This window comes from Pogoniulus pusillus, chromosome Z, assembly GCF_015220805.1.
Source record: "Pogoniulus pusillus isolate bPogPus1 chromosome Z, bPogPus1.pri, whole genome shotgun sequence".
NCBI lineage: Eukaryota > Metazoa > Chordata > Aves > Piciformes > Lybiidae > Pogoniulus > Pogoniulus pusillus.
In genome coordinates, this window is record NC_087309.1 from 101,717,299 (window position 1) to 101,742,652 (window position 25,354).

Genomic DNA, 25,354 nt, shown 5'->3' on the forward strand with positions numbered 1-25,354 from the left:
CGGCTATGAAGCGCCTGCTGCCGTCCTTCACCTTCGCCCGACAGCTCCACCCTTCGCCGCCGCGGCGGCTGCGCGAAGCGGGGCGGCCTGGCCGAGCCTGCTCCGCGCCCCGGGGCCGCCGCTGTCCGTGTCGCCATGCTGCCCAACACCGGGTAAGAGACCCTCTCCCGCCCTGTCTGTCCCAGCACCTGCTGCTGTGCAGAATCGCCCTTCTTGCCCTCTTCGCCCCGGGCCGCTGCTTCCGGCTCCTCAGCCGGCGGCGGGCGGAGCCATGGGCGCTGGCGAAGGCTGCCGGCAAAGCCGTGTTCTCTCAGCCTCAGCCACCCGCGGCCTCCCGGGGCGGGACGCCAAGTGGGCTTTGGGCAGGGGCCCGTGTGCTGCTGGAGCCGCGCTGGCTTATTTTCCCCTCCGAACGCGTTACAGCGCTTGTCAGCATCTGGAAGCGAAATACTTTATTGGTGGACGGGAATGGTCCCGGAATGGTGAGGTTTTCCAGCAGGGAGCACAGCTGCGTTGCCCTGCCCTGCCCCACCCCACGGGTGTCCCCCAGCAGCTTCGCTTCTGGTATCTGAGCAGTGGGTGTCAAGTGGACGGGACTAATCTCTTTTCAATGGTCTGCAGCAATAAGTCAAGGAACAACGGCTACAAACTGCAACACAGAAAAGTTTTACCTCGACACGAGGAGAAACTTCCTTACGGTGAGGGTGACAGAGCGCTGGAACAGGCTGCCAGAGAGGTTGTGAAGTCTCCTCTGGAGACCTCCGAGCCCCACCTGGGTGCATTCCTGTGCAGACTGCCCTAAATGATCCTGCCTTGGCAGGGGGGTTGGACTCGATGGTATCTGGAGGTCCCTTGCGGCCAAGGTTCTGTGATTCCAGCGGGTCGGGGCGTGGGCTTGTGTCTCACCTCGGGGCGCGCTGGCCTCTGTCACGCCAGCCGCGGGGTCCCTTGGCACGGCTCCGGGGGGAGGGCTTTCCCCATGGCAGAGAAGCTGGAAGTGTGCTCCAGGAGGTAAAGTGGGGCAGAGGTCCTGGAAGTCTGCCTCGTGGTTGTTAGGCAATGTCCTTGAGTTTTGCAATGGAGATAGTTGTTTGAGGGCTTCAAATTAGGTACTGTATCGGTAATTTTATATATATTAAACTATTTCTCTCTTATTCCAAGCCTTCAGAGCTGGCAAGCATTTTTTCTTCCAGCATAGGATTTTAATTTAGAAGCATTTTCTGCCTTTCTTCAGAGCCAGCACTGCTAAGAGGTGTGAAGATGATTCGTGATTATTTATTCCCATATGCTACAAACAGGATTGCTTACACAACCCTATGAGGAGAGGCTGAGGGAGCTGGGGTTGTTTAGCCTGGAGAAGAGGAGGCTCAGGGCTGACCTCATTGCTGTCTACAACTACCTGAAGGGAGGTTGTATCCAGGTGGGGGTTGGTCTCTTCTCCCAGGCAACCAGCAACAGAACAAGGGGACACAGTCTCAAGGTGTGCCGGGGGAGGTCTGAGCTGGATGTTAGGAGGGAGTTCTTCCCAGAAGGAGTGATTTGCCATTGGAATGGGCTGCCCAGGGAGGTGATTGAGGCACCATCGCTGGAGGTGTTTAAGAAAAGACTGGATGAGGCACTTGGTGCCATGGTCTAGTTGACTGGCTAGGGCTGGGTGCTAGGTTGGAGTGGATGATCTTGGAGGTCTCTTCCAACCTGGTTGATTCTATGAGTCAATGTGTGTAAGCAACTGTAAAAAAGGAGCCTTAATGTGCCCTTCAGGTTTCTCTGTTAGTAGTCATGTCTAGTGAGAAGAGCACCTGTCTTCATTTTTCTTTTAGTATCCCAGGGACTGCAAACACAAAGGTGAATTTGCCATTTTCTCTTTTATTACCAGAATTCAGCTGCAATGGAGGCCAAAAAGATGCAACCTTTGTAATACAAGCCACAAGTACTTCAAATACCTGTAAACTACTGGTCTGTTAGCTGAATTAGGAAATAAATGCAAAGTCTTGCAAGCTTCTCAGCTTGCTTAGCAGAATGAAGTGTTCTAAATTCTAGGCAATTGTTTTGGGGGCACTGAATAAACATATTTAGAGGCTGATGCATCTGGCTTTGTGAACGCTGTCATACCTAATCACAGAGGATAAACAGAGCTTCTTGTGTGAGACACAGAAGGAAAATTAATGAAGAAGGAACAATGTTTAAAAGAAATAAAAGGAGCGTGAGATAATACACCTAGGGGAAAAAAGGAGGTTTATGTATGTTGGAGATGCAGTTGTGCTGAAAAAAAAGATTATGTAAGGGATGGTGATGGACAGTGTAGGGAATGTAGGCAGAGAAAGATAGAGTGCAACTGGAGTGAATAAAATATTAATATGTGCCTTGACATTTTGAATAGAATCATAGTTTAGGAAAGGAATTATATCTGTGGCTGAACTCTTCCTGGTTGGATCAATGGATAATTCAGGGTGAGAGGGACCTTGAGAGCTCACCAAACCGGCCTCTTACTGAAAGGCAGGTCATTTGGGAGGAAGGGTTGCTCATGACTTTGTCCATTTGGGTCTTGAAGATCCCCAAGGCTGTAAACAGCTTGGTCCCCTTCTCTGTTGCCTGACTGACATGGTGGGAGAGACTCTCTGAACCTCTAAAGTTCAGACCTTTCTTTTGTTTTAAAAGGGCCTGTTGATGAGAGCATCCTTCTGTGTTGCATCACAGCGGGTGTCTTTGGCTCCATCTCATCAACCAGTTGTGTAAGTTTTGGGAGCTGCTGCCAGATTTTCCCAAACTATTTTGCAGGCTGAACTGACCCACTCACACAAGAGCTGAGCTTCCAGCCTCTGGTCTTGCTTTACAGCTTGCTTTCATTTGTCAACACATTCCTTGTATCCAAAACTCATCACAGGATGTAAGTGTGGTTTTACAAGTGCCCTTCCCTCCATCTAGTTACAGCTACGTCTTGTAGCTCAGGATGCTGCTGGCAACAAGGCACACTGTTGGCTTGTGCCTACTTTGCTCTCTGCCAAGGCCTTTTCAGAAGAGTGCTCCCTAGCCATTCACTCCTAGACATTTGTCATTGCAGGGACTCTTTCTTCCCAGGTGCAGGATTGCGCATCCAACCTTGTTGAATTTCACAAGGTTCCTGTTCATCTTGCCTCTTAGGGACTGTCTGGGTAGAAGGCCTGCCCTCAAATTTCTGAACTGGTCATTGTCCATCCACAGGACATTTTATCACCTCCTTTAGGTTGTTGATAAAAATCTGTAACAGGACTGGTCCTTTAGAGGTGGTACTCTCGTTGTTAGCAGTCTCTAGGCAGAGTATGACTTAATGACCACCACCCTCTGGAGCCTGAAGGCTCAGCTGTTTGGTTTTTTTGCCTGTCAGGTTGTGCACCTATAAAGACCATAATATCTTAAGCTGGATGCAAAAGTATTGTGAGAGATGGCATTGAAAGCCTTGCTTTCACCCACTCCATTGAGAAAAGGGCCTGCTTTTACGACCAGTGTAGCAGCAGAATCCCCTGTGTCCTTGACATCATTTACATGCCTAAGCTTTGGTTTTCCATTACTGCAATGTGCTCAGGTGATATTTTTAATTCACAGTATCACAGTATCACCAAGGTTGGAAGAGACCTCATAGATCATCAAGTCCAACCCTTTGCCACCATTCTCAAGACTAGACCATGGCACCAAGTGCAGGAGAAGGTCCCTGCCCCATCTCAGATTTTTGCCTTCTGAAATCAAATATCTTCCCTAGAGAGGGTTTTCAAAGAGGAGGAGTCCTCTCAGACTGGAGGGAAAGAATGGACCTGGAAGAACAGCAGTAAGTCAAGTCTGGCCTAGGCTGAAAGAATAACCCATCCAGACTTGGAGCCTGGCTATAGCATTTGTGGTGCAAATGAAAAGTGAACTTACTAGCACATAGTTCATATGCACTCTCTAAGTGGTTTTGGAAACTTGGGGCTCTTGGCTCAGCTCTTTTCTGAGAGTTCCACAAAGCTGTGGAAGTCAACACAAGCTTCATGGAGAGCACCGAAGTGCACATTTGCTTCATATGGAAAACCTGCAGTGTAAAGGGCTTTGTCAGATTTGCTTTAAATTAGACCTATCTTTAACCTTGTCACAAATTCAGAGACACTGTGTAAGCCAGACATCTTTCTGAGACTCTAAAACTTAGTAGTTCGTCCAGAGACTTTGATTTGATCTATTTTTGGGGGGGCATATTTGTGTCAAATATGGTTGCTGGGAAACTGTTGAGTTTAGAAATGCTTGCCTGTTCTGAAAAATCAAGGGTTTGGCGCTTGCATGGAGCACCCTGCATCAGCATTGTGGTCCTAAGCTTGAACTGTGTGCTATACTGAGTTGGCAGACTCTTGTGTATAGAGGGCTGTAGCTAGTGGATTACAGAGAGCTACAGGTTTTTTGTTCAACAGAAACTGTCGTTTGGGTAACTTTCTTGCTCTACAGTGTTTGCAGACTTAGAAAGTGGTCTTACTTTTGGTGGCACTGTACCTTGCTGTAGCTTTAGACATTCTGTATTTAGGGGCTGCTTTCTTAGTTAAGTGATGAAGGTGTTTGTCTAGTTGAATAACTGCACTAATTATTTTTGCCCTTAAGAAGTGCTTCAAAGTCAATGATTTACAGGCTTTCCTTTGTTCTCCCTCTTCTTTACTCTCCACTTCCCCCTTCACCTTTAGGAAACTAGCAGGATGCACTCTCTTCATCACAGGAGCGAGCCGTGGCATTGGCAAGGCCATTGCTTTGAAAGCTGCCAAGGATGGTGCAAACATTGTGATAGCTGCCAAAACAGCTGAGACCCATCCTACTCTTCCAGGGACTATCTACACTGCTGCAGCAGAGAGTGAGTTGTTAAAAGTGAGGGAAACATCAGACGCTGGGCTGGATGTAAGCCCTAAGTTGTAACCTGAGTGGAAAACTACACAAACTCTCTTTGCTCTGACTCACTTTTAATAAATTAAGCTTCAGGCTTCTCTTGCCTCCAAGCAGTGCTGGGAGTATCAAATATTACTGTAATGAATATATAAATGTATAGATGTGAAAATTCTGTGTTAGTCGGGATGCATGTGTGTACCATAGTACCATACGCATTATGGCTGCTAAGATTTGGGTTTTGCTTCCCTGTTATTTATGCAACACGTGGAAAGGTTGCAATTTGACAATGATGTTTCCTGTGCCTTCTTGAGGAATGACAGATTCTCAGCAGGTTCATGTTATTTGTTCCTTCTGAAAGCAGATTTTTATGAAATGTTTGATTTTTCATTTGCACAGTTGAAGCGGCTGGAGGAAAGGCTTTGCCATGCATCGTTAATGTGAGGGAAGAACAGCAAATTATTAATGCTGTGGAGAATGCTGTGAAGACTTTTGGAGGTATGCTAAGGTGTGTGGGAGATATTAATGGGCAGATTGAATGAAAAGAGGGAAGAGTAGCCTGCCTCACTCGTGCTCTTTGTCTTTAAATGCTATTGTGAAATGTTGTGTTTTAAAACCAGGAATTGATATTTTGGTGAACAACGCGAGTGCCATCTCTTTGACTGGCACTTTGGAAACAGAAACAAAGAAGGTCAACCTTATGATGGAAGTCAACGTACGAGGAACCTACCTTACGTAAGTGCTGAGACAAGGATGCAGAATAATTGTAACATGAAATGGCAAGTACCATCTCTTTGGCACTTTGGAAACACAAACACAAACAGTCTTACCATGTGGAAGTCAGTGTACGAGTAACCTACCTTATATAAGTAGTGCTGAGACAAGGATGCAAAGTAACTGTAACAAATTGTAACATGACAATTGGCACTTTGGAAACACAAACAGAGAAGGTCAGTCTCATGATGTGGAAGTCAGTGTACCAGTAACCTGCCTTATATAAGTAGTGCTGAGACAAGGATGCAAAGTAATTGTAACAAATTGTAACATGACAATTGGCACTTTGGAAAAACAAACAGAGAAGGTCAGTCTTATGATGTGGAAGTCAATGTATGAGAAATCTACCTCGAGTGAGTGCTGAGACAAGGATGCAAAATAATTGCAACAAATACCTGATGTCATCTCAGGGTTTTTTTGTGCAGCTGTCTTGCTCCCTTAGAGTTGGAGTGTTCAGAGGAAATTGCTCAGTTATTGTCCAGCACATTTGAAATTAATATTCATGATAATTAATTGCAAACTGGAGTAAACAGGAAGTTTATTTCTGTAGCCATTAAGCTAACTAGTTTGTTTCAAACAGCAGTCTAGCTTGGCTTTGATAAATGCTGTCTGCTCCTTCATTTAAACCAAAATGGTGTAACTCTTTGCACACATCAAGTGCAACATCTTGTTTATCCCCTTATCATAAGTTTCTTTCTTATTAGAGACTTTATATAAACTCAACTATTGTTAAAAGCAAAATGTTAAAAACAGTCTAAGGTGTTCTCTGCCTACATTCAACAGGAATGAATTCAAGGCCAAAGATAACAGCTAGGTGAGTTAAATAACTGATACAAAGGCAGGTATCAGCTTAGTATTGGACTATCATGAAAACAAAAATACTGGTTTGCTAGTACAATTTTTACTGTAATTATAGGTGTCCCATAAAACAACAGGTGACTGATATGTCTGAATCCATCTTTCAGGTCTAAAACATGCCTTCCCTACTTGAGGAAGAGTAGGAACCCACATATCCTGAACCTCAGCCCACCTATGAATCTGAATCCCATGTGGTTCAAAAATCATTGTGGTGAGTAGCACTCACAGCCTTTGTTGTTGTTTGTTTCAAAACTATGCGAGTATCTGGTGAAGTATGCAGGACTGCCTGCCCAGAACACCAGCTCTGGTATTGTCAGGGCTACATACAGGCTGACATTACAAAGGTGCCTTAACCTTAAAGAAATTGTTTTCTGGGAAAACACAGTGCAAGTTTCATGGCCTAATATATCCATTATGTTTTCAAGAACATGTAAAAGCCTGTACTTTTTCATGGGCATTCTTTACACTACAGATTTATTTTCTTAGAGATTGAAGCCCGAATCTATTTTCTTACTAACTCAGCTTCTTTTGAACTGGTATAGACAAAGCTCAATATTGTCTTTAAAAACTGAAATTAATTTAGATGTGGATAAGGGAACTTTGTTTTATCTCAGAGTTAATAATTTTAAAACTGTAAACCCAAAAAACCTTGAATTTTTGACACATCACATTAAAGTCCTCCAGTAAGTCTGCATCCTAGTTCTTTCTCCCAGGAGTTTTCCTTCTTGAAATAAATAGATGACAAGGATATAGTTTTTTTTTTTTCCCCTGTATGTTTTCTATAGAATACAAGTTTGGTCATTAGCAGCCTTTATACCTTAGGCTTCTTGAAAAAAGATGATAATTGAGCACTCTTATCAGCCTATTGTGTGTAAAAACCACTACAAAACCACCATACAGCTAAGCTTCAGTCGTTTTTGTCAAAACGTGCCTAGCTCTCATTTTATTTGTAGTAAAAGGATTCCAGACCAGAGTTTGTATCCAATGACAATGATAGAGAGAAGGGAAAGATTTTAAATTTTTGTGAACAACTTTTATGTCTTTCTGTCTTTCACAATTAAAGCTCTGTTGATAGAGTGTTTATCTCTTTGTATACTTCTTGTCTTAGCTTATACCATTTCTAAATATGGGATGTCCATGTGTGTCTTGGGAATGGCAGAAGAATTTAGAGGAGAAGTTGCTGTCAATGCTTTATGGCCTAAAACAGGTGAAATTTATTTTATTTCTATTTAATGGCATTAAAATAATTGCTTTCTGCATTTTGTGCCTTCTGCAGCTTGTTTTGTTTGGTTTTGAATATACTTCTGTGTGTGTATATATATATATATATATATACACACTGTATATATTCACTTTCTATATTATGTCTGTAATTGAGGCACAAGACTGAGCAGTTCTTTTGCGTAGTCTTTGTTTGTCCTGCATGGATGCTCACTCCTAGTTCTTACTACCCCTTTGCCACTTAGATCCAAACTCATCTTCAGCTAGTTTGTGACCCATTCAGCATTTCCATTTGCCTGATTCATCTTTAGTGTTTGGCATGTCTGCACTCTTTCTCATGCACCCAGAGTTTTGGTTTGAACAGAATCTCAGTAGTATTAGCATGCTTTTGTTAGGAGGCATTACAGTTCTGTGTATATGGTACTCTTTAGAATTCATTGCAAGTTAAATTGACCAGAGCCTAGGTGGAACTGACCAGGTACATACCTCTGTAAATGCAGAAATAATTTTTTAAAAAATACTTCCTAGAAGTTTTGGCATAGTGGGCCAACAAATGGTTCACAGAGCCATCTGCTTGCAAGGCACAGGAAATTAAAGACCTCTGTGGAAGAAAAACAACTCAGTGCTCCCACGCTGCATTAATTTTGAATTGGCTGCTCTTGGAGAGTTGTGGTCAATGGCTCAGTGTCCAAATGGAGATCAATGACAGGTGGTCAGCACTGCGACCAGTGGTCCCTCAATGGTCAGTACTGCGACCAGTGCTGTTTAATGTCTTTGCCAGCAATATGCACAGTGGCATTGAGTGCACCCTCAGCAGATTTTTGGATGACATCAAGCCGTGTGGTCCAGTTGGCATGCTGGAGGGAAGGGATTGCCATCCAGAAGGACTTGAACAGGCTTGACAGGTGGGTCCAAGCCAACCTCAGGAAGTTCAGAAAGACCAAGAAGTGCAAGGTCCTACACCTGGGTCAGGGCAATCCCAAGCACAAATACAGGCTGGGTGAGGTATGGCTCAAGAGCAATCTCAAGGAGAAGGACTTGGGGCTGTCAGCTGATGAAAAACTCAACATGAGTCAGTGATGTGCACTTGCAGCCCAGAAGACCAACTGTATCCCAGGCTGTATCAAAAAGAAGTGTGACAGCAGGACGAGGGAGGTGATTCTACCCCTCTATTCTGCTGTCATAAGGCTCCACCTGGATACAGTTCTGGTGCCCCCAGCATAAGAGGGACATTGAACTGCTGGAGTAGGTCCAGAGAAGAGCCACAAAGATGATCAGAGGGCTGGAGCACCTCCCTTATGGAGACAGGCTGCAAGAGTTGGGGTTGTTCATCCTGGAGAGCAGAAAGCTCTGCAGATCCCTTCTAGTAGCTTACAGTATCCAAAGTGGCCCTACAAGAAAGCTGGCAAGAGACTTTCTGCAAGGGTTTGTAGTGATAAGACGAAAGGGAGTGGATTTAAGCTGGAGGAGGCGAGATTTAGGCTTAGTATTAGGAAGACGTTCCTTCCACTGAGAGTGGTGAGACAGTGGAACAGGTTGCCCATGGAAGTGTTCATGGCCAGGCTGGATGAGGCCTTGAGCAGCCTTGTCTGGAGAAGGATGTCCCTGCCCATGGCAGTGGGGTTGGAACCAGATGATCTTTGAGGTCCCTTCCAACCTAAACCATTCTATGACTCCATGAACTTCAGTTTGTTGTCTGTGGGTGCAGGGTGGTGTTCAAGACCTGGTGACCTGTTTGCCAGAGAGGCCAGTCTATTCAACCCAAGTACATCTATGTGCAGAAATGATAACTGATTTGTTATGAAACATTACAACACTAGACTTTATACTATGAATTAGTGGAAGGAAGGAGCAAGGAGATAAAAACACAAAGGAAGATCCTCTTCTGGGGCTAGTGCTCCAGTGTGACCTACTTTTCAATTTTTTCTGTCAAGAGTTGCAAAAGTTAATTATTTCAAACAAAAATCATCTGAGATGCTTTAGATGATACTCAGTTGAACACTTGCTTGGTGTGTCTGATAGATTTGGTCCTTTTTCACTGATCTGGATATTGCATCTTAAATTCTCCCTGTAAATGGATGCTTCATAATTCTTCTCACACTATGAGTTTTACCCATAGAAATATTTTGGTAAGGGATTGATTTTTTTTTTTAAATTATATCTGTCATGATGATTATATCACTACAAAACATGTACTGTCTATTTTGAAGAGGATAAGCTCTTGATCTCTCATGTACTGAAGGCAACTACGAATACACCTTCAGGTTCTGGATTGCCTTCCTGGCAGAGGAATGAAAACTCACTTTACAGGTTTTGGGACTCTGTTGTAATTTTATTTCTGAAGGAGTTAGAAGAAACATGAACTTGTTTCCACATACTTGCTGCTTGAGTGCCCCAGGGAAACACCAGAACAGATTCATGAAATTTGGTTCTTGAAGTCTTTTCATTGCCTGGACCTCGTGCCCATCCCGCCTGGCTTCTCCTTAAAATGCTGATTTTAAATGGGTTTTAGATCTCCTCAGAATGCTATAGGTAGGAGTAATTTGGTTTTCTATTAGGAGGGGTGATCTTTTACCTACCAGTTTGTGGTATTTGGTTGCCTGATCAAGAGATGAAAATGATATATGACAATTAGGGACTGTGAAGGAATTAATCTGGATGATGTCGTTCAGACAGATGTGGTATCAAGCTTCAGACAGCATTACTAATTTATCTTACTTTCTCGCACAAAAGGTGTTACAAGATTACCTGTGTCTTGTAAATGCAGATACTTACATGCTGCACAGACACATTATGTGCGCCTTTCACAGCTTTCTGATTCTCCAGCACCTCTTTATGATTCTGGATATACAGTGGATAAACATCCACTACTACTACTGTAGAAATGAGTGGCTTTATGGGTCCCAATGTGCTGTGGAGAGAGAGAGAAACCTTCCTGCAAAGACTGGCGTTTTTTTATTTTGCAGTGTAGGTGTTTCCCCCCTCGTCCATCTGTGTTATTCAGCCTCCTGTTATACATGGCAAGGGAAAATAGAACCTAGGAGGGTTTGTCCACCCACTCATAGTGAGAAATCTCCCAGACAGATGGCTAACTTTATAGGCGACATCAAGTCCTGGGTTGCATAGTTGAATACATTGTTTCTTTACAGCGTTTGCATATGCTGTAGCACTTCGGATGTCGGAAGCAGGCTGCCCAGAGAGGTGGTGGAGCTGCCTTCTCTGAAGACTTTGAAAATCCACCTGGATGTGTTCTGTGCAACCTGCCCTAGGTGATCCTACTTTGGCAGGGAGATTGAACTCGATGATCTCTATTGCCTCATATCCAGCTTCTCACCCACCAATACCCCCAAGTCCTTTTCTGCAGGTCTGCTCCTAGTTTCATCATTCCCCTGCTTGTGTTGACATCTAGGATTTCCCTGACCTAGGTGTAGGACCTTGCACATTGCCTTACTGAACCTCATTCTCCTCAGCCCACCTCTCCAGTCTGTCCAGGTGCCTCTGGGTGGTGTTCCATTCTCAGTTATTCAGATCCACAGAACCTGGTAAATGTCATCAGAGTATTTGACAGAAACATTCTCTGAATTATTGGTAGTTATTTAGAAAATAAACCTTTTCCATCTTAAAGCACAGATCATGTTTCAGAGGACCAAAGAATGGCATATTTGTTTCCTGCCCTTAAAAATAAGGAAAATACCTCAGGATGCCTATGTGTATATGCAGTAATTCTATTTGCTGCTTTTTATTTAGGTGTATATTTATACTGTTTCTGCTGATTTGGGGGGAAAAAAGCCCAAAAGCCTCCCCAAAAAAAATGATGTTGGTCAAAGGTAAAGGAAACCTAGGGCGGCCTAGTCCTCATCACAGAAGAATAAAATAGGGAAATCAAGAAAGACATTGACCCACTTTTCCATTTTCCAAGAAAACACTGACAGTATCTCCTGGCCAGCACTGAGGACTGCAGTCCTTTTTTTGCAGTTCCTACTTTGGATGCTGAATGATCTGGCTTGGAGAGGTGTGTCCTCCATTGTGCCCATTCTTTATTTTTTAAGGGATGATGGGTTTGTTTTTGCATTAGAGCTGCTGATGGCTTTATGTGAAACAGAAACACTGGAAGAAGCACAAAAATGAGTTAACATCAGGTTTATCCTTCCACCTCCAGGATCTGCCAGCTGCAGGAGCCTGGAGAGGATTGAACCTGAATGTGTCTGAAAACCTGGGTGCAGAGTGTTGCATCTTAAAGAGCATATGGGAAAAAGTCACAAAATAGAGGTGTATGAGAAGAAACCAGAGAGATGGCAAATTCCAAAAGCTACAGCAAAACAGCCTCTTTGTGGTGCAGGGTGAATGAGGAATGGAATGGACTCTGTAGCCTGGAAGAGCAAATTACAGACTTAGGCTAGAACGTGCCACGATAGTAGTACTTCCCTCAGGCAAATTGTAAAGAAGACCAGTGGAATGGTGCAGAAGTTAGTATATTTTTTTTAATAAAGCAACTAGAAGCTTAGGAGGTCTGTATTTTAATTCTGGGTCTAATACAGCCTTTCTGTGGAATATTGAACAGCTTACCTGAATTCTTTCAGTTTGGTTTCTTGTTGACTGAAGGCCGACACTTTGGTAGCACATGGAAATAGTTACAAAACCTTACAAGCATCGAGATTTTCAGTGTGATAATCATCAAAGGAAGTTTATTGACTGGTTTATCATATATTCATTTTGAGAAAAACAGTCATCCTGGTAGTTTTTCATCTCCTCAATAACCTAAAAGAAGTCCATAGGGATAGGTAGATGTGAATGTAATAAGCCTTGCCCATTATTCAATTTGTTTGATTCTTTTCAGTAGTTTTCTTTCTGTAACTGGTGCTTGAAGTATTTATTGGTTACTAGTATTTCATAGCTTTGCCTTCCTGCAGTTTTATTTTGCATGAAAGGAAACCAAAGTTTGTGTACTTAGCAGAGAAATGAAATTTCATGTCAGTGGTGCTAAACTTTGTTTTTTTACTCCCTAAACTTTCTAGCCATACATACAGCTGCTATGGATATGCTGGGTGGAGCTGGAATAGAAAAACAGTGCAGGAAAACAGACATCATTGCAGATGCTGCATACTGCATTTTAACAAAACCAAAAAGCTTCACTGGAAACTTCCTTATCGATGAAGATTTGCTGAGAGAAGAAGGAGTTAAGAATTTTGATGCCTATGCAATTATGCCAGGTAAAGCAGATCTTGAGGATGAGAAGGAAGTCCACAGAGGATGAAAAGGTGTATGAAAAATATTAACATAGTTCTGTTTCTGGAGGCTTTTAAATTAATCTGTATAAAGTTGCTTTTCCACAGCTTTTTTGGAGCATGCCTCCCTGAGAAGAACATGCAGGTCCACTGATACTTTGATAGTCAAGTGCCTGTTAAATTAGAAAAGTATTTTAATGAAAACAAAATGCACCTACACAGTAGATGCTTATATTACTATTTCTAGTTTATTTATTTAATTAACTTAGCTGTAATTTAATGTGGAATAATTTCCTGTGTGTGCATTGAATGTTTACTTGAGTTTAATATTCTGCTTTTCCTCTGTCTTAGGTCACCCCCTGATGCCTGACTTTTTCTTGGATGTTGAAGGTAACATGACAGATATTAAACAGGAAAGGTATGGTAGGGAAAGAGCTGTGTGTAAGTCAGATAATTTCTGACAAAAATGACTTCACTCTCCATTTCAAGTTAGTGTAGCTTCTTTTATTTTCTCCAAGAGCATTGAGTCTATTCAAGCTACTTCACCGAATTCCCTTTTCTTACTGAGAAGGCTCTAAATAAGAGCGGAAATCACATGGAGGTGAATCTGTGTGTAAAGCCAGGGAAAGAATTAAAGAATGTTACCTGCTGTGGAACTTTCACGTTATAAAATCAGTACCTTGCTTTACAGAATCCTTTTAAAATCATCTGAATTGTGATAGGAGGAAGGTCACAGGTAAATATAACTGGAAAAATAAATACAAAAGACTACATTTTGAAGTAGAATCTCATTGGCATTGCAAAATTTATACCACACAGTGTAGAATGTCCGTTGCTTCTTGATGCACCTCCAGAGAAGCATCACTTTGGGCTTTTTACTATTGTGGTGTGCCACATTGGAGAGGATCTAAGGATGCCACACAGGTTTCATAGGAGCACCAAAACAGGGAAAGGAGAAGGGTAGAGGAGGTGAAGTTTGAACAGTCCCTTTCCCTTGAAAATACTCTTTGACAGTCCCACTCGGACTGTTACGCTTAGGACAGAAGTTGTGATTCCCTGAGCCTCACAACACTGGTTACTTAGTAGGGGCTGACAGAATAATGTTAGCTGTTTGTTGACACAGAAGACACCTGAGAGACTTTTTACAACATCCTTAGTGAGCTGGATCAGCCCTGTGAATTGCCAGCGCTGTCCATTACCGTGAAACCCAGGTGTTCACTGTGGTAGAGTGAAATGCTGATTAAAGCAGTGAGTTGCTTTACAGCTTAGAAGCCTTTGCAGAAGAACTAACGAAGGTAGCTGTGATGTTAGCAGGCAGACAGGAGAGGAGTATCTTGAGGTGGAAGTGACGTTAGTTCAAGACAGAGCTTTGTTGTAGTGAGAGCTGCCAGGAGTGTGTGGATTGCATTAGAAATCAAGGTGCTGCATAAGCCTCTGCAGTGAGCTGTGAGCAGCTGGAATTCAAATTCCTCTGTGCTTTCCCTTCCATTTCTGCTGCAGGATGAAATGAAATATGTTGCAGAGTTCCCTTTTGTGCTGTGCTTCTGTTGATGTTCACAGGTGCAAACCCCATCCTTTATCTTAAGGCTGAAATGGGGAAATACCCTTTTGTCTACCGTGCAGCTGAAATCTTTTCCCCAAGAGTTCTCTAGCGTGGTTCTCTGTGCAGTTTTAAAGTGTTTTGCAGCTGGAAGAGAAAAATGATCTCTTTGTTGTAGGTGCTTCCCAGGCACCCAAAGAGGAGAAGAAACTAAGTGGATCGCAGCAGGCAGGATCGTCTGGAGCTAAGGCATCGAGTCCTGTTGCAGAAACATTCAGAGTTATTCAGGGGGCAATGAGCGAAGAGTATGTGAGAACCACGCAGGGGGTGTACCAGTTTGAATTATCTGGTAAGCCATCACTTGTGTAACCTTCACATGCACAGCTCCTAGTAGAAGGCCCTGGGTGTTTTCAATCACAAAACCCCTTTTTGAGCCGGTCCCTAGAGAGACTACCTTCTCAGGATGATGCTTCTTCTCAGGACCGAGTTCTGCACCTGCTGGAAGCTGCTGGCACTCCTGGCAGCTGTGGGCTTTGTTGCAGTGGTGGTCGCACAGCACAGGGGTGGCCTGATGGCAGAACTCACAGGGTCGCATTAAAAGCCCTGGCTGCCTGCAGCTCTGTCAGCAGAGCGCTGCCTTCGGGCTCTTGCGCCCATGTCCCTGAGGTGTCTGCTGTGAGCGACTGCCAGCAGTTGGCTTTGCCTGCACGCAGAGCATGGGGTGAGGGGCAGCTTCTGGTGGAGCACTGCCATTGTTGTGTAGTGCATGTAACTGCTCCAGATGGACATGGGAGCAGCTGTTAAACAGTGAGGACTGAGAAGGGCAGAGCTCTTTGCTTCCTTGTCACCTCTCCTCCCTGTCTGTTCAGGTGATGATGGAGGCACTTGGTATATTGACCTGAAAACCAAGAGTGGGAGTGCTGGTTTTGGCAAGCCTCCTGTGACAGCTGATGTGGTTATGAGCATGTCGAGTACCGACTTTGTGAAGATGTTCACAGGTGAGTGGCAGAGGCATTTGGCAGGGCAGGTGTAGGTCCTGCTGCACAGAAAACCTGCTGATGGGCAAGTAGAGATCCTCTGTGCTTGGTGATCCTGGGATGGAAGAACTTTCAGTATTTTGTGGCTCATAGCCTAGACCTCCTGGGCTTTTTCTGAGCTCTGCTGTGAACAGGAAGAGCGCAAAAGCTGTTATGAACTCATGCACAGGTATTGTAGGAGTGAGTGTAGCTTCAGAAAGAATCCCATCGATCCATTGGATTTCTCTAGTTTGTGTTTGCCAAACGTGCACTGCTTTTACAGGAGAACTTTGTAGAAAGAAAACTGTAAGTCCTGGTGCCTTGAAAGCCTTCTGCCTTCCAGGGCAGTGACATTTATGGAGGCTTTTGAAAATAAGCAGCTGAGGTGGGGGCTGGTGCTCTTTAGTCTGAAAAAAAATTAAGCCAAGAAGAGTCCTTACTGCTTTCTGGAATGACCTGAAAGGAAGTTGTAGAGAGCTGGATGCTGGTTTCTTCTCAAGTGTCAAATGACAGGACAAGAGGAAATGCAGTTAGACATTAGCAAAATCTTTTCTACCCAAAGGGTTGTCAAAGGCTGATGTTGAACCTTTTCTAGCAAGTGTAACTGCAGAAAGAATCTGGTTAATCTGTTGGACTTGTGCATGTCTCTAGCCTGTGTTTGCTAAATGTGCACTGCATTTACAGCACGACTTGGTAGCAGGTGTAGTTGCTGCGTCTTGCTGTCGTGGCATGACATGTTCTTAAGCACAGACTGTCTCCTGTTCATTGTCATTTACTAATGGTTCTGTTTCTTCTTTTTAGGTAAACTAAAGCCAACCATGGCTTTCATGTCAGGAAAATTACGGATTAAAGGTAACATGGCTTTAGCAATAAAGCTCGAGAAGATGCTGACAAAGCTGAACTCTAAACTATGAGGATAAACCCTCACTAGCAGAACAGTGGCCCTTCATATATGACTGCAGTCTGTTTTAAAATGATCATCCTTGTTCTCCTTTGATGCAATATAACAAGCAAAAAATGTCATAGTAAGAAGGATAAACTGAGATTTTTAGAGAAGAAATAACTGTCTAAATAAGACAAGGAGGTGTATAATTAAATTCCTTATTGACAATATACATTGTAGGTTGCAGATGTTTTCTTCTGTTCCTCTGGATCTGTGCAGGACACATGAAATGAGGTTTTTCCTACATAGCTGGCTTGCACACATGCCATAAAAAAGGTTTGGGGGGAAAAAATATCACCCTGCCATAATTACACCTGGTGAATGAATGTCTCATTAATTTTCAGGTTTTTATTCCTTTCCTGATTACACTACCTACATTAGTCCTCACACCTCTGTATTGCACTGACTTAGTCTACACAGATGTGTGAGGGGCAAGTTTTCTTTTTGTGCAGAGGTACACACAGGTGCACAGACCACACACACTCCCCTGCCCCAACTGCCTTCTGCAGCATCTTCATGTGGTTTTATGGGGATTAGCCTACATCACTGGAGTGAGACACTTTCCCTTCCCTCCCTTTAGCTGGTAAAGAATGGAAGCTCTCTAGTGAAAGCACATGTGCCCCCACTCTGCAAGTGGACAAGTGCACACATGGCCTGCAGCTTTGTGTGACAGCATGCACAAAGACAGATGCAATAATCTCTTAAAATGTTTATCTAGTGTCCCTAAAGGAACTATCCAGAATTTAGAGCGTTCTGCTCTGCTAAGCAAGCTGAGAAGATTGTAAGACTTAGGTTTTATTTCCTAATTCAATTAGCAGTCCAGTGGTTTACAAGTCTTTAAAGCTGGATTCAGCTGGATCTCAGTCAGTAGATTCATCAGTGACCTGGGTGAGGGCACAGAGTGCACTGTCAGCAAGTTTGCTGGTGACACCAAACTGGGTGTAGTGGCTGGCACACCAGAGAGTTGTGCTGCCATTCATCGAGACTTGAACAGGGTGGAGGGTTGAGCAGGGAGAAATGGAATGAAATTCAGCAAGAACAGGTGTAGAGTATTGCACTTGGGAAAGAACAACCCCAGGGATCAGTATAGGTTGGCAACTGACCTGCTGGAAGGCAGCAAAGGAGAAAAGGATCTGGGGGTCCTGGTGGATGGGAGGTTGACCATGAGCCAGGAGCATGCTCTCTCTTGTGACCAGGAAGGCCAGTGCTATTCTGGGGTGTATTAGAAGGGCTGTGGTTAGTAGGTTGAGAGAAGTTCTCCTGCCCCTTTACTCTGCCCTGTTGAGGCCACATCTGGAGTACTGTGTCCAGTTATGGGCCCCCCAGTGCAAGAGGGACATGGAACTGCTTGAGAGAGTTCAGCACAGAGCCACAAAGATGATAAAGGGAATGGGACATCTCTCTTATGAGGAGAGACTGAGGCAGCTGAGGCTCTTTAGCTTGGAGGAGACTGAGAGGTGACCTCATCAATGTTTGTAAGTATGTAAAGAGTAAGTGCCAGGAGATGGAGTCAGGCTCAGTGATGCCCAATGTCAGGACAAGGGACAATGGGTGGAAGCTGAGGCATAGAAAGTTAACCATGAGGTGGAGTTATTTCCCTGTGAGGGTGACAGAATACTGGAACAGGCTGCCCAGGAGAGTTGTGGAGTCTGCCTCGCTGGAGATATTCAAAACCTGCCTGGACATGTTCCTATGTGATCTGCCATAGGTGATCATGCTCCAACAGGGGGGTTGGACTGGATGATCTTTTGAGGTCGCTTCCAGCCCCTGGCATTCTGTGATTCTATGGAAATAAAAATTAAGAAAAAAAAACCACCAAAAACCCCATGTTAGATCTGCGTAACATAAATAAACAGTGGAATCTTCTGGCCTGCATTTGGGGTAGACTTTACTAAGTGGAGAGTGTTAGAGGGAGAACCTTTGGGAAGCTTTGCTGTGCAGTGTGAGGGGATGATGGTGCTAGATTCCACAGCTAACAACATGAAGGAAGTGCTTCACATCAGTACTTACAGACTGATCTGTCATCTGCAATGCTTCTAATGGGAGGAAGAGGTGACTGAGGCAGCCCAGTATAATGGAAGGTATGGCTGGGGAGGAGACCTCCCCTACTGTGTGAAACACCTGTGAGGAGAGCAAAGGTGGCCTCAGTGACAGTTGCTGGCATTCCTCAGAACTGCAAGCTGGGAAACAACAAATGAAGCTAGTGTTAGTGTCTTCCTTGAGGGTCTGTAAGGAGCATTGAAGTGTTGGACTCTTCTCAAACATGAAACCATTTCATCGGGAAAAATTAGGTACTAAAGTAAGTATAAGGAACAGCACAGACCTGCAACACAGCATGGGTTCTGGTTTTCATCATGTGGTTCAAGCCTGTTGGCCTTTGAGTGTAGATTCTCATTTGCCATCTTCTGTAGAGTCCAGTGGTCCCCACCAGCCTTTCACCCTCTAATGAATGTGAGGATTTTGTCTATAAGCTGATCTCTGTTTCAGGCCTGCTGAAATCGCTGGAGCCTTTGCCTGCATCTCACCTTCTGCCTCTCTGGTTATCAGAATGCCTGCTGCAGGTCATCTGCCTTCTGATCACCCAACAGTTCCAGTCCCTCCTTTACCTCTCTCCCTTATCCCTCTCCTATGTGACAATAACTGCCAGGTTGTCCATGACCTCCAGACCTTGCGCCCCACATCTGCACGTGATTCTTCCTACATCTCTGCTCTCTGGTGCCCAGTGGAGGCTCTGATCTCCTGCCTTTGCCATGCTGATGACCTGTTGCTGCAGCAGGCAGATCTTCCAGCAGCTGCTACCTTTGGCTTGTCTCTCACTCTTCAGCTTTCATGCAGAGATCTCACACAACACTCCGAGTGAGACTGGGGTTTGACGGTGTGCTGGTGTCAGGAGATCATTTGGTGGACATGAAGCCACTGTTAACCTGAGGCAGATGGTTTTAGTGACTTAGATATAGAATGTAGCCTCAAGCAGATGCCATAGGCCTTGTGTGCTGATGTAATCACAGATGTTGTTTTACTGCCCCTGCAGTTGCCATTGTCATAGAGCTGCAGACCCTTGTAGGAACAATGCAGACCAAGCCAAAGGGGCCATGGGCTGTCTGAACACTTGGCAACTGAAGCATCTTTCGTGCCCCTTGTTTTCCTAAGGTTGGCATCTTGCATAGGTGTGAGAATAAACATTTGGCTGAGATCTTCAGGCACAACTCTCCCTTTGCCTCTCTCCAGCCAGTCAGCCCAAGTCAGGAGGAAGGCAAGCTCCATCCTGGGACTCTAAGCCTCCCACCTGCCACGAGCTTTGAGCAAGCGAGCCAACCTGGCTGTGTGGAGCTGCTGGTTTCAAACATGCACCTGCAGGAGAAGTACCTGCAGGAAAACTCCCAGGGATCATGTCCATCCTTAATCCCCTCAAGTGTTGTTGTGCCAACTATTTAATAGGGGAAATGGGGTTTTGTGGGGGGTTCCTACACCAGGAGGGCCATAAGGTTTTCTTAGTATGAGAAGCAGAGAGCATTCAGCACTCACCCTGGAGCAGAGTTAAGCTCTGACCCCACAGCTGCTCACAGGAGAAGGTGGTGTGCCTTTCTCTTTCAGGAACAACTTTTTAAACTCAATGCCTTCAGGTGTTTTCCCTATCAGCACTTTAGTTCATGCAGCTGTTGCCACGGTGTTGCAGCAGCATCTCCCTGAGTCCCACTGCTGCCCTGCCACTGCAGATCACTTCCTCTGCTACTGCCCTCTTCTTCCAACTGTCTCTCATTCCCCAGTATTCCCCCATGGCTCACTTGGCTTCACCTGAGGAAGGTGAAGACAGGAACACAGCCATTGAGAAGGAGATAGCCAGAATGACTGATGTCATTAGGGCTCTGAGTGTCCTCAAGGCAATGAGATCTTTCAGGCCAGAAACTGGCTTGAAAACACGATGTGTCCTCCAGCTGACAAGCCCAGTGAACTTGTTTCTTCCAGCCTTTATGCCACTGTCTGTGTCCTGTCTATTTTAGTGGTGTGTTTTTTAACTCCCCACATGCTTCCCCTGCCTTAGTTCCATTAATTCTTAGGGGGTAGAATTTCTTCACTACCTGTCTTGCACTGGTCTGGAAGTGCACTCTCTTTCTGGAATAGCAGATTTTGGCTGCAGTTTGGGTGTAGTTGCTCTGACACAAATCTTTTTGTCATGTTACCATTGAAACAACTGTCTTTGGTGTGTGCTTGGTTTCAGGAAGGAAGAAGAACTATAATTTATTTTCTGCATAAGTGATATTTTTGTCTTTGGGTGCAAACTTATGTAAGGTTGTTTTGATTGGAAATATTTCTACTCTATTTAAAAGACATGACACCACCCACGACAAGCATAATACAGGCCTCCAGCTGCTCTGGAAGATATGGCAGTGTAGTCAATTTGTTCAGTACTACAACAGCCACTTCAGGGGTGGCACAGATGCTTTTCAACAAGCTCCACCAGCCCCTCCACGGCAGTTCTGGTGGAGGCCATTCAGCAGCAGGCAATGAAGCAATCCACTGGCACAACTGTTAGTGCAGTCTTGGGACTGTTAACAGAATTCAAGAAGCTGCAGAGGTGGTTTTAGAACTGAAAATTGCAACAGGCAATACACTTCTTCTGTGGGTGTTCTAAACAGCCAAGCAGCTGCCTCTGGAGCATCTGGCGTGGAACAGCTGTTCTTGTAGCCAGCATTATTTGCTACATTCACCCAAGTAGCACAGCCTGTTTTATGCTGCAAGACTGCATTTCCAGCTCATCATGACCAGAATGTTAACCACTTGGCACAGTGTAAGTTTCTTTATGCCTGCTACCAAAAGGGGGCAAAACAAGGCTGCTTCATGAGTAGGTTACAGCAAGCTAAATATTAGCACTAGTTGTTACCCATGTATCAGGATTCATTTTAGTAGTCACAGGATTATGGGATGTTAGGGGTGGGAAGGGACCCAAGGAGATCATTGAGTCCAACCCCTCTGCCAGAGCAGGACAATACTATCTAACACAGATCACACAGGAACACATACAGACAGGCCTTGAAAGGCTCCAGAGAAGGAGACTCCACAACCTCTCTGGGCAGTCTGTGCCAGTGCTCTGGGACCCTTACAGTAAAGAAGTCCCCACCTTGTGTTGAGGTGGAACCTCCTGTGCTGCAACTTACACCCATAACCATAACATGCATAAGATCTCACACACCATTTTGAGGTGATAATTATTGCAGGAAAACATCTGATAGAAAACGTGGAAGCTGTTTCTACCAACGTTTTGTGAAGCAAAACTTCATCCAACACGTCCAAGTGATAATATACAAACAAAACCCCTTATACTTCTCCAACCTGGGAGGATCATTTCAGGCTGCAAGCACTCTCTGTGAAACTATGGGAGGATTAAGACTCAACGAGTTGTTCCCTGCACTCACTGATGGCTGTCAGAAGTGCAAGGTGAGCTCTTAGCCTGTAATTTAAATGACCATTTTAAAGAGGCATTACTGAGTAATCACCAAATGTGATTACCTGTTAACTATTTGAGGTATTGCCAAAAAGTTCTCCAGTTGAAACATAGGTCCCAGGTGACAATAGTCCTTCTCAGGATTTCTTTTTGGCAGTGATGTAAGTGCAGACTAGTTACCATACCACACAGAAAACATACAGTTAGAAGAGACTCCAAAGACCATCAAGACCAAACTTTGACTAAACCATACCATTAAGCATCAGGTCCACACACTGCTTAAACATCTCCAGGGATGGTGACCACCAATGCCCTGGGCAGACCATTCCAATGTTTGATAACCCTCCTGTGAAGTACTTCCTAGCATCCAGCATGACTCATCCGTGGCACAGCTTAAAACCATTTTTTCTAGTCCTGTCATTTGCCACCAGGGAGAAAAGTCTGACCCCCTCCTGGCTCCAGCATTTTTTCAGGCAGTTGTAGAGAGCAGTGAGGTCTCCCCTCAGCTACCTCCAGACTGAACAACCCCAGATCTGTCAGACACTTCTTGTAGGCCAGGTGCTCCAGGCACTTCATGAGCCTTCTTGCTCTTCTCTGGGCATGCTCCAGAGCCTTAGTCTCTCTCTTGTAGTTAGGGTCCCAGAATTGAACACAATGCTCTCTGGCCCCACCAGTGCTGAGTGCAGGGGGATCATCACCTCTCTGTTCCTGCTGGCCACAGTGTTTCTAATACAAGCCAGGATGCTGTTGGCTTTCTTGGACACCTGGGCACACTGCTGACTCATATTTAATTGACTGTCAACCAATAGCCCCAGATCCATCTCTGAGTCAAATCTTTCCAACCATGTCTGTTGCTTACCATGGGGTGGTTGTGACCCAAGTGCAGTACCTGGCACTTGGCCTTGTTAAACTTCATACAACTAGCCTTGGCCCATTGGTCTAACCTGTCCAGATCCCACTGCAAAGCCTCCCTACCCTCTAGCAGACTGACACAGCCACTCAGCTTGATGTCATCTGCAAATGGGCTGAGGATGCACTCAATCTCCTCATACAGGTCATTGATAAAGATACTAAAGGCGACAGGCCCCAGTACTGAACTCTGAGGGACACCACAAGTAACTGCATGCCTTTGCACCTTTTCTGCCTGATTTAGTTTCTCTAAGGTAAATGGTAAGTGGAAGCCCTGTTTAATCATAACTACATTTATTTTTTAAAACATTAAAAAATGAGTGTTTGAAATGTTGCTCTGGTGCCAACTGAAACGTCCCCTTGTCTGTAGCCCTGCTCTGTTTTGCCTCATGTCTTGCACCAGCATTAGCCAACTCTGTGTGCTCTGAGATTCTCCTTTCTCTTTTGCTTGTATGTTGTATTCCAACACTCCCTGGAAAAGCCTGGGGTACTTAGATATCCTTGACTGATCCAAGGATTCTTTCAGAACGCAGGAGGAAGGAAAACCTGTCCTCTTCAGTATGTTCTAAACTCCCATATATGAGAAGGCTCCTTTACACTCAGAGATTAAATTTGGATGAATGTATCATAGAATCATAGAATCAGCCAGGTTGGAAGAGACCTCCAAGATCATCCAGTCCAACCTAGCACCCAGCCCTAGCCAGGCAACTAGACCATGGCACTAAGTGCCTCAGCCAGGCTTTTCTTCAACACCTCCAGGGATGGTGCCTCCACCACCTCCCTGGGCAGCCCATTCCAATGCCAATCACTCTCTCTGCCAACAACTTCCTCCTAACATCCAGCCTATACCTCCCCTGGCACAACTTGAGACTGTGTCCCCTTGTTCTACTGCTGGTTGTCTGGGAGAAGAGACTGAACCCACCTGGCTGTGACCTCCCTTCAGGTAGTTGTAGACAGCAATGAGGTCCCCCCTGAGCCTCCTCTTCTCCAGGCTAAACAACCCCATCTCCCTCAGCCTCTCCTCATAGGGTTTGTGTTCCAGGCCCCTCACCAGCTTTGTTGCCCTTCTCTGGACACATTCCAGCACCTCAACATCTCTCTTGAATTGAGGGGCCCAGAATTGGACACAGGAGTCAAGGTGTGGCCTGACCAGTGCTGAGTACAGGGCAGAATAACCTCCCTTGTCCTACTGGCCACACTGTTCCTGATACAGGCCAAGATGCCATTGGCTCTCTTGGCCACCTGGGCACACTGCTGCCTCATCTTCAGCTACTGTCTACCAGCACCCCCAGGTCCCTTTCCTCCTGGCTGCTCTCCAGCCACTCTGTCCCCAGCCTGTAGCGCTGCCTGGGGTTGTTAGGGCCAGTATGTAGAACTCTGTACTTGGCCTTGTTAAATCTCATCCCATTGGCCTCTGCCCACCCATCCAGCCTGTCCAGGTCCCTCTGCAGGGCTCTTCTACCCTCCAACAGATCCACACCTGCTCCTAGCTTGGTGTCATCTGCAAGCTTACTGGTGCTGCACTCAATCCCCTCGTCCAGATCATCAATAAAGATGTTGAATAGGACTGGGCCCAGCACTGCTCCCTGGGGCACACCACTAGTGACAGCTGCCAACTGGATGTGGCACCATTCACCACCACTCTCTGGGCTCTGCCATCCAGACAGTTCTTGACCCAGCACAGAGTGAATGTGTCCAAGCCATGAGCTGCCAGCTTGGCCAGGAGCTTCTTGTGGCAGACAGTGCCAAAGGCTTTGCTGAAGTCCAGGTAGACTCCATCCACAGCCTGCCCCACATTCACCAGGCAGGTAACCTGATCATATAAGCAGATCAGTTTGGTCAGGCAGGACCTGCCCTTCCTAACCCATGCTGGCTGGGCCTGATCCCTTGGCTATCCTGTAGGTGCTTTGTGAGGGCACTCAAGGTGACCTGTTCCAGGACCTTGCCTGGCACTGAGGTCAGGCTGACAGGTCTGTAGTTTTCTGGTTCCTCCCTCTGGCCCTTCTTGTGGGTGGGCATCACTTTGGCCAGCTTCCAGTCTCCAGGGACCTCTGCAGTGAGCCAGGACTGTTGATAAATGACAGTGGCTTGGCCAGCTCATCTGCCAGCTCTCTCAGCACCCTAGGATGGATCCTATCTGGTCCCATGGACTCGTGAGGCTCCAAGAGGTCAAGTATAATTACTATCAGCTCTCCTCTTGCAGTTTAGCTGTTCTTTTGGAAACATTAATTGTGATTATTTTGTTAGGAATACTTCATGCATCTAGATTTACTGGAAAATGTGATGGTTCTCAAGTTGTTGGGTTTTTTTTTTTGAGTAGATGGAAAAGGACTATGTTATGCTTTTTTTTGTGTATAATGAAGTAAAGCAGTATTGCAATGCAGATAATAAATAACATGATTTTAAAGTTCTCATATTTGAGTGTGTTTGCTATACATGTTGGCCTGATTTCCTTTTGTATACCATTTATTTATCAGTTTGAATTTGAGTGTATTTGCTATACATGTTGGCATGTTTTCCTTTTGTATACCATTTTTTATCAGTCTGCTGAGCAGC

The 25,354-nt window shown here is 45.0% G+C and overlaps 1 protein-coding gene across 1 annotated transcript; it reads left to right on the forward strand.

Moving 5' to 3' along the window:
* The first annotated feature begins 50 nt into the window (after positions 1 to 50).
* HSDL2 (hydroxysteroid dehydrogenase like 2) lies at positions 51 to 16,618 on the forward strand. The gene is made up of 11 exons (XM_064140176.1): positions 51 to 152; positions 4,677 to 4,840; positions 5,269 to 5,367; positions 5,490 to 5,604; positions 6,609 to 6,712; positions 7,610 to 7,708; positions 12,738 to 12,932; positions 13,299 to 13,337; positions 14,666 to 14,836; positions 15,357 to 15,485; positions 16,305 to 16,618. Exons 1-11 carry the CDS (start codon positions 136 to 138, stop codon positions 16,415 to 16,417), a joined length of 1,245 nt encoding a protein of 414 aa, XP_063996246.1. The 5' UTR covers positions 51 to 135; the 3' UTR covers positions 16,418 to 16,618.
* Positions 16,619 to 25,354: the final 8,736 nt, after the last annotated feature.

Excerpts from the sequence above, each read along its gene's own strand:
- HSDL2 (XM_064140176.1), top strand. Across the intron at positions 4,841-5,268 it reads CTACACTGCTGCAGCAGAGA|TTGAAGCGGCTGGAGGAAAG; the intron begins GTGAGTTGTTAA and ends TCATTTGCACAG. Across the intron at positions 13,338-14,665 it reads CTTTTTCTTGGATGTTGAAG|GTGCTTCCCAGGCACCCAAA; the intron begins GTAACATGACAG and ends TCTTTGTTGTAG.